We start from the raw sequence: 10,323 nt of genomic DNA on the forward strand, positions 1-10,323 counted from the left end.
GCGGCGACCATCGGCGGCGGCGGGGCGAGGGGAGTGGGAGGAGGGGTTAGGGTTAGGTGGGGAGGAGAGCGTCTCGGGAGCGTTCCCTCAGGGACGTACTTAGAATTTTGTATTCATGAAAAAGATACAGTATTATACATCATCAATAATTGTATGACAAACTTTCCTTGAAAAAAGACAACCGAAAATATCAGACTTGCGCATACTCACACTCACCAACCAATCTCATCTCAGCCACAAATGTAAATCTTCTTCCTTCTCTCTCAAGCACCAAAACAATTTCAAGAAAACAAAAGAATTTCCACGCAATATCCACAACACCTCGAGGCACAACCACAATGCAGCCATGATCACCTCCTTCCTCCCCCTCCCCTCCCTTCTCCCCACCACCACCTCCGGCCGCTCCCTTCCGCCCGGCACCACCCTCCCCTTCCCCAGAACCCCATTACGCCGCCGCCAGATCCGCACCTCCGTGTCGGCGGAAGGCAGCAGCGAAGGTGAGGAGGAGCGCGGCAGCACGAACGGCTCGCTGCTCGGCCTGCCGCCCGTGGAGGAGGACGACGAGTTCTGCCCGGTGGAGTGCGTGACGGAGTTCAAGACGGACGAGGAGTTCACCCGCTTCCTGGAGCGGTCCAAGGCGACGGGCGCGCTGGTGGTGGTGGACTTCTTCCGGCCCTCGTGCGGCAGCTGCAAGTACATCGAGCAGGGCTTCATGAAGCTCTGCAAGGGCTCCGTCGACGACGACTCCCCCGTCGTCTTCCTCAAGCACAACGTACGTGAACCCAGCAACACGCGCGCGGCGCGCCATTGCTGCGCCCAGCCGTGCTTCTTGATTAGCACAATGAATCTGTACTGATTTGCATATACAAAACTACATACGCGTGCAGGTTATCGACGAGTACGACGAGCAGTCGGAGGTGGCAGACCGGCTGCGCATCAAGGTGGTGCCACTGTTCCATTTCTACAAGGACGGGGTCCTGGTGGAGTCGTTCGCGACGAGGGACAAGGAGAGGATCATCGCCACCATTGCCAAGTACACCTCACCTGAGTAAGCCATCGTCACGTCACACAGACTCATTATCTATTTATTCGGAGCTGCCGAAGATCACACGAATCCATTATCTTGTTTGGAGCTACTGAACTGATCAAGAACTACTAACAGTCACCTAGTTGCAAACAATGAAATAATTTGCTCCCATGTAGTGGCAATTGCCAGAGCAATTTAACTAGTTAATCAGTATATTATCTGCACCAGTCTATCTGCAGGCCTCTCTCTATTCGGGCTGATCTATGTTGCCATTCCCCTTTTGCAGGTCGGAGTCGCAAGAGTGATTTCCACTACAGCTACATACATAAGACTCAAGAGCTAGCTAGACCGGTCTGATGCTCTTTCGCCTGAGTTAAGCTGCCCATCTCTGCAGAAACTAAATGAGCGTGTATTCTAATAGGGAGGATTGGAATTGATTGTAATAAAGCAGAGCGCGTATCATTGAAATTGGTCTGTACTACAAAGAGATCCATGAGAAATTAATTGAGAATGGTGGGATGGTCATCTCACATCTATGTGCCACTGTGCGCCTACATACACCACAAGTGTCTAAGGGCTTGTTTGGCAGCCATCATTTCAAGCCAGAATCGTGAAATTCAATCGAAATTTCATACCTAAAGGGTTTTTTGGTTGTCATGGATTTGGAGCCCTCGTTTCAATCGGGAATTTCAGAGAATGGGTATGATATGTTAAGTAAATCATTGTCCCTAACCAGTCATTATTATGAACATATTTTTATTTCATAAATCCTTGTGGCAACTAAACATGATTTTTCGGTTTGAAATTTCATATGTGACAACATCAGTGTTTTTCATTTCTTTAACGATGGAAGGCCTTTCATACCAAGGGCCTAGATATTGCATTAATGAGCGGTGGGTTTACACATTACATAGAGAACATCAGAAGAAATAAATTACATTGTAGCACTCTGAATTTACAAAAGAAACTACTCCTTCCGATCCCTTTTAATTTACTCAATTAAAAGCGATCAGAGGGAGTAGAATAAAAAGATAGAGCATGCTTGGGTCCTTCTCCACCGTAGTGGCATCGAATCTTTAGATCGCCGTTTCCCGCACCATGGCCGGGGGCCACACCACTTTGAATAGAGCAGGTTGTGGGAGCTGCCTTGAAGCATAAATGCCTATGAATCGGCCAGTAAGCATGGTGGTTGAGCAGACTTTGACACTAGTCAACAATGAACTAAAGAACATGCGGAGTTAGGTTTTGGAGTGGCGTCCTATGGGCCAGAAGAGCCAGCGCCTTTACGAATAAAATCGGGCTAGCACTGCTAGGGATGAACTCCAGAACGAAGCTGCAACTTCATCATCTCCCTCTCGGTCTCCAGATCATGGCTGATCGAGAACACATACCATCTCCTCTTCCACACTGCCACCGAGACAACCAAGAAGGATGGGAATCTCAAAATCGCTAGAAATAGGAACCCCCCAAACTTATGTATGAAGTTTTCGATATATCTGCTACTCTCCTGCTCCCTCCTCCATGGAGATAAATCAGGGAGACATGTTGACAACTCCATGTCGCTATCGACACATGACAAAGGGCAACTTCTAGGTAATGACACTAGGCCAAAAGCTACTGAGGCAAAAGGAAACCTATATCTAATCCTACCAGTACGTTGTGTAGGGGAGACCCAGGCTCCCCTCCCATCCCACTCTAGGCGCCGCCACCACCGGGTGGGAAGGGGAGGGGTGTTAAGTTTAGATGCGAGACTCTCAAGAAGAAAGGTGGGAGGAGAGAGAAAGAATAAAGGACATGCAAGCACCCATTAGTTATTTAGCGTTCTTTTATTCAATTTTTTGAAGCTATTTTTATTCCATTGCCATCAAATGTAATGAGAGGAAGGGTGACAAACAAGCTCTAACGGATTTTAACACGTTTTAAATTTAGTCTTGTTAGGTATGGTTGTGATATGCTCCGGAATATAGAAAACTGAACTTTCGTTTGTATAGGTGAAATAAGCGACTTTCCTTTATGTTGGAAAAATAGAACAACAAAATAGAAGAGACCTTATCCGCCCCTAGCAAACAAAGAGAGTAATAAGAAGTGAAGATCATAGAGACACTTCCCAGTCAGATTTTTTTTGAATTATTTAACTGGGGACCAAGGCATAAATATCCAATTTACTCCCTGCCATATTTTTAAAATATATTTTTAGGGTGATTTAGACTATTCTATTTTTTGAACTGTTTTTGTTTAATGTGTGCCAGAGCTGGGCCACTTTGCAAACTGGTCTCGCAGTTGTCCAGATAAGGCCCATTTAGGTCCAAAGTTATGACTGGGACTACCAACCCAGATGAGCCCGCATCTCAGTACTGGTTCCGAGAGAGAGCAAGGAGAGATGCGGGGAGTCGGAGGCCCGTTGCTCACCGTCAGCGATCTCCTCAGCGACCTCGCCGTCGACGGAGCCGACGACCACCTCGACGGCGGGGGCGGAGACGCATCTGTACCCTCATCCCCGTTGGCAGTGCAGCAGGTGGAGGAGGCCGACCCGTCCCACCTCCAACGGCTCTTCGAGGTGAGGGTACCCTTCGTCTCCTCGTTCCTAATTTCGTACGCATCTGTTGATTCACCCGTCATGTTGTTTCTTGCGCCTTCGAATCACTCTTGGAATATTGCATCTAGCCATTGATTTGTTTCCCTGAGTCTCCATGAGCTACTCAATTGTTCTCCGTGAAGGATCCTGCTACCGTGTATTGATATAGGATAACACAAAAAGGTCCACACCCGTATTTCATATTTCATACTAAAGTAAATAGATGCAGGGATTGATTAAGGTGGCCTGATCTTACTAAAGTTAAGTTCATATTTCATTTGCTGTTTTAGGCTATTTCACGTCTTCATCCATTGTGGCCAGCATTACAGATTGCTGAATTGTTGATGTGCTTGCTCATGTTTGTTGTTTGCTAATCACCGAGTTGAGTGTTTAGCAACAGAAATGAAGGGCCCACAAACAGGCCATAAAAGCCTGTTTTGTTCATCATTGAAATGTGTTGTGCTACTCTGTTACTGTCATTCCTCGCTATATCGGCTCAACTCAGAAATGTGACCGATTTGCGTGTTCATCATTAATCAGGAAGACTATGACAATTTGATGAAGTCATTACAGGAGAATGACCCTTCATGGCCCTCCTTGATGCTGAAGGTATGGATCTCGCCTTCTCTGTCGTTTCCCATGCGCCATAGCCAGTGGTTATCTACTGCAATTCATGTCTGAATGAAAAGTTGAAAACTAACAACTCTGTTCCCCATTCTCTGTACCTCAAACCCTAGTTGTGCACAGCGTTGAAGACCTCAGATAAGCTGCTGAGCTGCGCGAAGGCGAAGGCGCAACAGCTGCTGGAGAAGGTGGAGGCCCTGGAGCAAGTGCTAGAGAAGGGAGATCGCACGGTGGGAGCGATTTTGGAGGGTCTCCAGAATGCGCAACTTAAGGGTGATAGCAGGACTTTGAAATCAAATGCACCTAGCAAGTAGTGTTGCGCTGTTGCAGCTGTTGTGTTTGGTTTATGTAAACCAGGAGGGTTGTCACTGTCTTTTTGAGGTAAAAAGGGCTACGCGTTGGTATCTTCATGAGTTTGGACAGTGCGTGTATGCTTTATGTCTCGGCATTGTTGGAATTTCGGTGTTCCACTGTCATAGAATTGGTGAAACGACCCATTTGCTTGTCATTTCTTCATTTGGCTAGCTTTGTTTCCGGTAGGATGGTTGCTACTGTATAAAAAGCCATGCCATTCCGAGGTACTTTCTGTAGAATCCTGAGATCTGTTGTTAATAGTAGCATGAGCATAACCCAGAGACGAGCAAACTCAGGCAACTGAGATTGGGAAGTAGAGTAATCATGTGCGCACCCATAGTCCAAGTATCTCCTTTGTCGATTATTTATCTGTTCATTGCGAGTTGCCACGAGTGCAAAGCGTGCGATGCGGCCATTGCAAACTGGCACAGTGGTGACACGAGTCCATGGCTTGGATGCACTTATCACATGGAATTTCCGTATTCTTTTTGGGCACCTTTGATTCAGTTCCACAGGAGTTTAAAATGAGCTAGTTACAGTTAAATTTTGCAAATACGTATACCTTCGGTGGTGAAGGACGAAAATAGTTTGACGTAGAACGAACCGTAAAAAATAACATGAAGATTAAAATTTACAGTTAAATTTTGCCAAATACATATACCTTCAGTGGTGAAGGACGAAAATAATTTGACGTAGGACGAACCGTAAAAAAATAATGCAAAGATTAAAAATTACAGTTAAATTTTGCCAAATACGTATACCTTCAGTGGTGAAGGACAAAAATAATTTGACGTAGGACGAACCGTAAAAAAATAACACAAAGATTAAAAATTGCAGTTAAATTTTGCCAAATACGTATAGCAGGACGAAAATAGTTTGACGTAGGACGAACCGTAAAAAAGTAACGCAAAGATTAAAATAACCTTGAGATCTTAATATAGAAATATATTTGGTTATAAATATAGAAATATATTTGGTTATAAACAGAACCTAGAAAGATATCAATAATTTCACCACAATGGCAAGGCTTTGCCCTTTTTATGAACATTTTCTATAATTTTGTCGATCAAGATTTTTGGATATCCCTCACTCGATGCCCACCTCGGTGTTGATGATCTTTGTCACCGAGAAATCCTTTTCAATTGTTGTCGTCACCACAGTTAAAACTTAAAAGTAACGCTAACTCAGAGGTGATAATGTTGTTGGAATTGCCTTTCAAAAAAAATATTAAATTCTCCAATTCTCCACGCATGAATCGTGAATAGATTTAGGTTATCTTGTATTATATAATAAGATATACTCCCTCCGTCCCACCATAGTTGTCTGAGATTTATCCAAATTCGGATGTATCTAGACACTAAAAACATATATATACATCTAAATGTTGACAAATATCCATATAGATACATCTAAATTTTGACAAATCTCAGATAACTTTGGTGGGACTGAAGGAGTATGATAAGTCTCTGTAATACAAGCAATTTTATTCACATTGAACCTAGAAAACGAGTCAAGTTTTGCACCTACTCCTATTTTTCGTTCGAAGTCGGTTTGGCGTGGTGTTCACTAAAACATGCATAACTTTCTCATACGGAGTTCGTTTTCGATTTACAACCACTCAAATTATTTAGAAAAATATATGCATTTAAATGTATTCACCAAAAATCAAGGTAGGGCCGCCGACCTACCTTGCCTTACGTGGAGCTTCGCCCCTTATACCTTCTCAAGTATTTTTGGAAAAACAAATTCATACTTGCCACACTTTAGTTCAAAAATTGCACATTTGATGCATGACCACCACATTTGAGTGACACATGGTGTGGTAAATATACAAATTGCAAGAAAAAGTGTGGCAAATGTGCAATCCCCAAAACTTAGAGCATCTCCAGCCGCGTCCCCCAAACCGTCCCCCAAACCGCGCCGGATCGAGCGTTTGGGGGACGTGTTTCGTTCGTGCCGCGTTTGGGGGACGTCGCTCCCCAGCCGCGTCCCCCAAACGCCGCCCCAAACATTAAAAGTATTTTTTTTAGCTAGAAAGAAACTATTTAATAATATTCAAATCGGTTGAACATAAACAAATTATATATAAAACTTCGAAAAAATATAATTAAATACATATAAACTATCTACTTCTTCTTCTTCGCTGATGGCCCCGCCTCGTCGTCGTCATCGCGGTGGCGCTTCCTGCTCGTCACCTCTTCCGAAGAGGCGGTGTCGGCGCTCGACGCGTCGTCGTCGCCGGTGCTCGTCGGCTGCGCCTTGGCCTTCGCCTTCGCCTTGGCCTTGGCCTTGGCCTTGGCCTTGGCCTTGGCCTTGGCGGCCTTCGCCTTGGAAGCCTTCGCCTTGGCCGCCTTCGCCTTCGCACGGGCCACCGCCGCCGCCGCGGCCTCGCTCTCTTCTTCCTCCTCCTCCCAGCCCAGCCATTCCTCCTCGCCGTCAACCGGCGGCGGGGAATCGTCGCCGCCGCTCGGCGTCCCGGCTCTCTCCCACCAATGGCGCCGGCCCGGCGGGCTTTCCCTCGCCTGGAGGTGTCGGACGGGAGCCGGGAGATGTAGCTCATCGTCGCCGGAGGTGTCGGATGAAGGCTTGGATGAATGGTGGCGTGCGTACGGCGTACGTACGGGTCTTATTGAGCGCGGATGAACGGCGGCGCGAAGTCGAAGAGAGCAGCGGTTGCTCTTCCGAGGAGTCGGCGCTCCATTCCGGCGGGGTTGGCGCGTCGTCGACGCGCTTGCCAATGCGACGGTTCCGCTTCCCGTCAACCGCACCGTCGCTACGTATGTGGCGGTTGAGCGTCCGAGCCGCTGACGGGTCGGCCCCGCGCCTCCTCGCCTCTCATTTCGTTGTGTCCGGCGTGCCCGGTGCGTCCCCTGTGGGACGGGGACGGGCTCGGGACGCCGGACACCGAATGGGGGCGCGCCGGACAAAAAAGGGCTTTAGGGGACGCGGCTGGAACGCTTTTTTTGTTCGGCGCGCCCCAAATCCCTTTGGGGGACGGTTTGGGGGACGCGACTGGAGATGCTCTTAAGGATACCATTCGAAGAAAAAGCAATTAGAAGGACGAACCAAAAAAAAACGTCCAGTTCCCCGTTCCCCTTCCCGACGTCGGAGGCGGCGACGTGGAGGAGGAGGTCAGCGTGCGGCGCGATGGATCACAACAACTTCCCAGCGGTCTGGGCAGCCGTAGGTCCTGGTGTTTCCGGCGCCGTCTTCGGCGCGGCCTGGTGGTTCTGGGTCGACGCCGTCGTCTGCAGCGCCGCCGCCGTCCCTTTCCTCCACTACCTCCCCGGTAAAACCCTCCCCCCTGTCGTTCCCTACAATCTCTATTCCCTGAAATCTAGTGGGTTTAAACCGGTCTGTGGTTTTGGGTCTGAATGTTTATTTAGGGCTCTTCGCATCGTTGGCCGCGCTCATGTTCAATTGCGTCAAGAGGGAGGACATCAATGACAATTACTACTCACCCTACGACGACTCCGAGTGGAGGTGAGCGCATGTTCAACTTGGTTTGAAGTTTTGTTCTGTTTTAGCAGTTTAATCCGGTAGAATTAGTGCCTATTAGGGCTATAGTTAGGATCAATTACTTGCCCCACACATTTTATTCGCTATTTCTATATAGCATAGTAAAGTTGCTTGGTGCATCTTATAACTTGCAAAGGTATATGTATGGTTTGGTGGATCGTGGATAGAACAAATATTGTTAGTTGACACTCGTGATTTAAATTCAAGGACACAGCAATGCTCATGTTCATTTGTTTATGAGGAGAAGAGAAACGGATGTACATGTCTCTTACTTGGTTTTGGAACTGAAAGAAATAGATGCTAAAGGTGGAGGTAATAGAAAACGATAGAGAATTCCTCTCCTGTAAATTCGTGATTTTACTCTAAGTTAATTAGGAAACAACGAGCAATCGTCCATAGCAAAATCTTATAGCGCTGTTCTTGTGTCAGAAACAACCACGGAAACCGTCCCGGGACGACCTAGAGGGAATGCCTTTGGAAGATAGGATTCACTCAACCATCTACGTTATACTTTTATTTGGGAATCATCCATGACTCTACCTGATATTTTTATGAGGGGACCATCTAGCTGTTACTCCCAATCGTTGTGCCAAGGAAACTGGGAGTTGCAGTTCTGACATAAACCACTATTACTTTTGACTGTCATTCACAACCTACTGTATCACAATGAAATTTAAATTATGTGTATTTGCAGGTTGAAACTGTGGCTTTTCATTTCATATGTGGTGTCTTTTGTTTCATTGGCTGCGGCTGTTGGTTTTTTGGTCCAAGATGCTCTTACAAATGCAGGCCCATCTACATGGACCGGCATTGCTGGTGTTCTACAAACCGTATTCGTGTTAATAAGGTACCTCTCTAAGTATATGTGGTTCAGTTATTACTCTCTCCCTCAGGCTCTTTCTCTGCCTCATGTTATATTGGTGATATACCTTGCAGTGGGTTGATCTACTGGACTTGTCATTCTGAAGATTGACTTAACAGCAAGAAAGACCGGTCTGTAGAGGTGAGCTGGATACAAGCTTCTTGGTGGAATATGCAGAAAGAACTATATCTTGGATAACTGTTTTGCCCAGATCTTGGTATATCTGTAAATACAATGAAATTAATTTCAACGGTACTATTTTTAGTTAGAGTACCTTTGGTAGTTGATAATAGCAGTAAAGTTAATTCTATCCCCCTTTTTATCTGAATTTTGAAAAACATCAATTAAGTTTTAATATTTGGGAGCTGTATTCCCGTAGAAGATTGGGAGGTGTGGCAAGTAGGTTGTTAATTATAACACCCAGGGCTGCAAGCGGCGGACTATGCGGGGCGGATTGGGTTTCCGAATAGCACAATTTAGGTACATACGGATTGGTTTCCTGTAGTATAGTTTGTGCTAATCGTCGTGATTTGCAGGATATGGCATATCCTGCTTTTGCAGCCCTAATAACACCTCATTCGTGTTATCTCCAACCTAAATGCCAATGGTCGTGTCTCTAGTTGGAACGGTGCATCTTTATCCTTCAGCTTTTAAGATTGCTGAAAACCCTGGTTTATCTAACCCGGCCACAGTTTCCTTTACGCAAGTGCACTCCAGTTGTCGTATCTACAGGCTTAGTGAAGATTCTGAAGCTATTATGCTGATTGAGTGTTTGACCAGTAGGGAACTAGCAGGCACAACTAGTATGTGAAGTAGGGACGATTTTCTTTTCATGTCCTGGGAGACAGGGAATAATATCCTGTTAAAGTCATGCCGCGTGTGTTATTTTTGTAGCGTGGTCCATGAAGTGAGTGTGTTTCATTGGAGAAGAACCAAAGCTAAGATCGTGACACTTCCGGTGGATTTCGGTCTCCAGTCAACTATGTCTGTCGGTTTTTGACTGTTGACTACTTAATCAAGACGGTCATTTTCAATTGAGGCCTGCCCTTTGCCCACCACAAAAATTTCAGGTCTTGGAATTGACTCATCTAGGAGATGATTTCTCTTCAGTGTGCCCCTTTTTTTTTTTTTTTTCCTTGCGGGGTCTCTTCAGTGTGGCTTTACGGCAACCTGTTTTGAGGGATGGCGTTAGATCAACTTTATACTTCACATTCTTCTTTCACTTGAAGATTTTAAATCAAGTGAGAAAAACCGCGTTGTGTCATTTTGAAGTACATGTGGTGTATATCTTCCTGGCGCTTGTACTACCTCTGCGTCGATTAAATCCGATCTAAGGGAGTACCTGTTAATGCTTTTACTCAC

General features: G+C 45.9%; 3 protein-coding genes across 3 annotated transcripts; all 3 read left to right on the top strand.

Moving 5' to 3' along the window:
- Positions 1-279: 279 nt before the first annotated feature.
- LOC124687969 (thioredoxin-like 4, chloroplastic) lies at positions 280-1,570 on the top strand. The gene is made up of 3 exons (XM_047221691.1): positions 280-772; positions 888-1,048; positions 1,314-1,570. The coding sequence occupies exons 1-3, from the start codon at positions 347-349 to the stop codon at positions 1,330-1,332; spliced, it is 606 nt and encodes a 201-aa protein (XP_047077647.1). The 5' UTR covers positions 280-346; the 3' UTR covers positions 1,333-1,570.
- A 1,831-nt stretch (positions 1,571-3,401) lies between these two features.
- On the top strand, positions 3,402-4,734 carry LOC124687970. Its single transcript, XM_047221692.1, has 3 exons — positions 3,402-3,584; positions 4,143-4,211; positions 4,340-4,734. Exons 1-3 carry the CDS (start codon positions 3,408-3,410, stop codon positions 4,538-4,540), a joined length of 447 nt encoding a protein of 148 aa, XP_047077648.1. The 5' UTR covers positions 3,402-3,407; the 3' UTR covers positions 4,541-4,734.
- A 2,928-nt stretch (positions 4,735-7,662) lies between these two features.
- Positions 7,663-9,342, top strand: LOC124687971 (transmembrane protein 50 homolog). The gene is made up of 4 exons (XM_047221693.1): positions 7,663-7,869; positions 7,967-8,063; positions 8,794-8,946; positions 9,036-9,342. Exons 1-4 carry the CDS (start codon positions 7,728-7,730, stop codon positions 9,070-9,072), a joined length of 429 nt encoding a protein of 142 aa, XP_047077649.1. The 5' UTR covers positions 7,663-7,727; the 3' UTR covers positions 9,073-9,342.
- Positions 9,343-10,323: the final 981 nt, after the last annotated feature.

Source organism: Lolium rigidum, chromosome 2, assembly GCF_022539505.1.
Source record: "Lolium rigidum isolate FL_2022 chromosome 2, APGP_CSIRO_Lrig_0.1, whole genome shotgun sequence".
Classification (NCBI taxonomy): Eukaryota; Viridiplantae; Streptophyta; class Magnoliopsida; order Poales; family Poaceae; genus Lolium; species Lolium rigidum.

What these genes read in the sequence shown, in the direction of transcription:
- LOC124687970 (XM_047221692.1), top strand. Translation starts at nt 3,408, where the DNA reads ATGCGGGGAGTCGGAGGCCCGTTGCTCACCGTCAGCGATCTCCTCAGC. An exon ending in ACCTCCAACGGCTCTTCGAG is followed by an intron (nt 3,585 to 4,142) that starts GTGAGGGTACCC and finishes ATCATTAATCAG; the next exon opens with GAAGACTATGACAATTTGAT. An exon ending in GGCCCTCCTTGATGCTGAAG is followed by an intron (nt 4,212 to 4,339) that starts GTATGGATCTCG and finishes CTCAAACCCTAG; the next exon opens with TTGTGCACAGCGTTGAAGAC.
- LOC124687969 (XM_047221691.1), top strand. Translation starts at nt 347, where the DNA reads ATGATCACCTCCTTCCTCCCCCTCCCCTCCCTTCTCCCCACCACCACC. An exon ending in TCGTCTTCCTCAAGCACAAC is followed by an intron (nt 773 to 887) that starts GTACGTGAACCC and finishes ATACGCGTGCAG; the next exon opens with GTTATCGACGAGTACGACGA.
- LOC124687971 (XM_047221693.1), top strand. Translation starts at nt 7,728, where the DNA reads ATGGATCACAACAACTTCCCAGCGGTCTGGGCAGCCGTAGGTCCTGGT. An exon ending in TACGACGACTCCGAGTGGAG is followed by an intron (nt 8,064 to 8,793) that starts GTGAGCGCATGT and finishes GTGTATTTGCAG; the next exon opens with GTTGAAACTGTGGCTTTTCA. An exon ending in ACCGTATTCGTGTTAATAAG is followed by an intron (nt 8,947 to 9,035) that starts GTACCTCTCTAA and finishes TATACCTTGCAG; the next exon opens with TGGGTTGATCTACTGGACTT.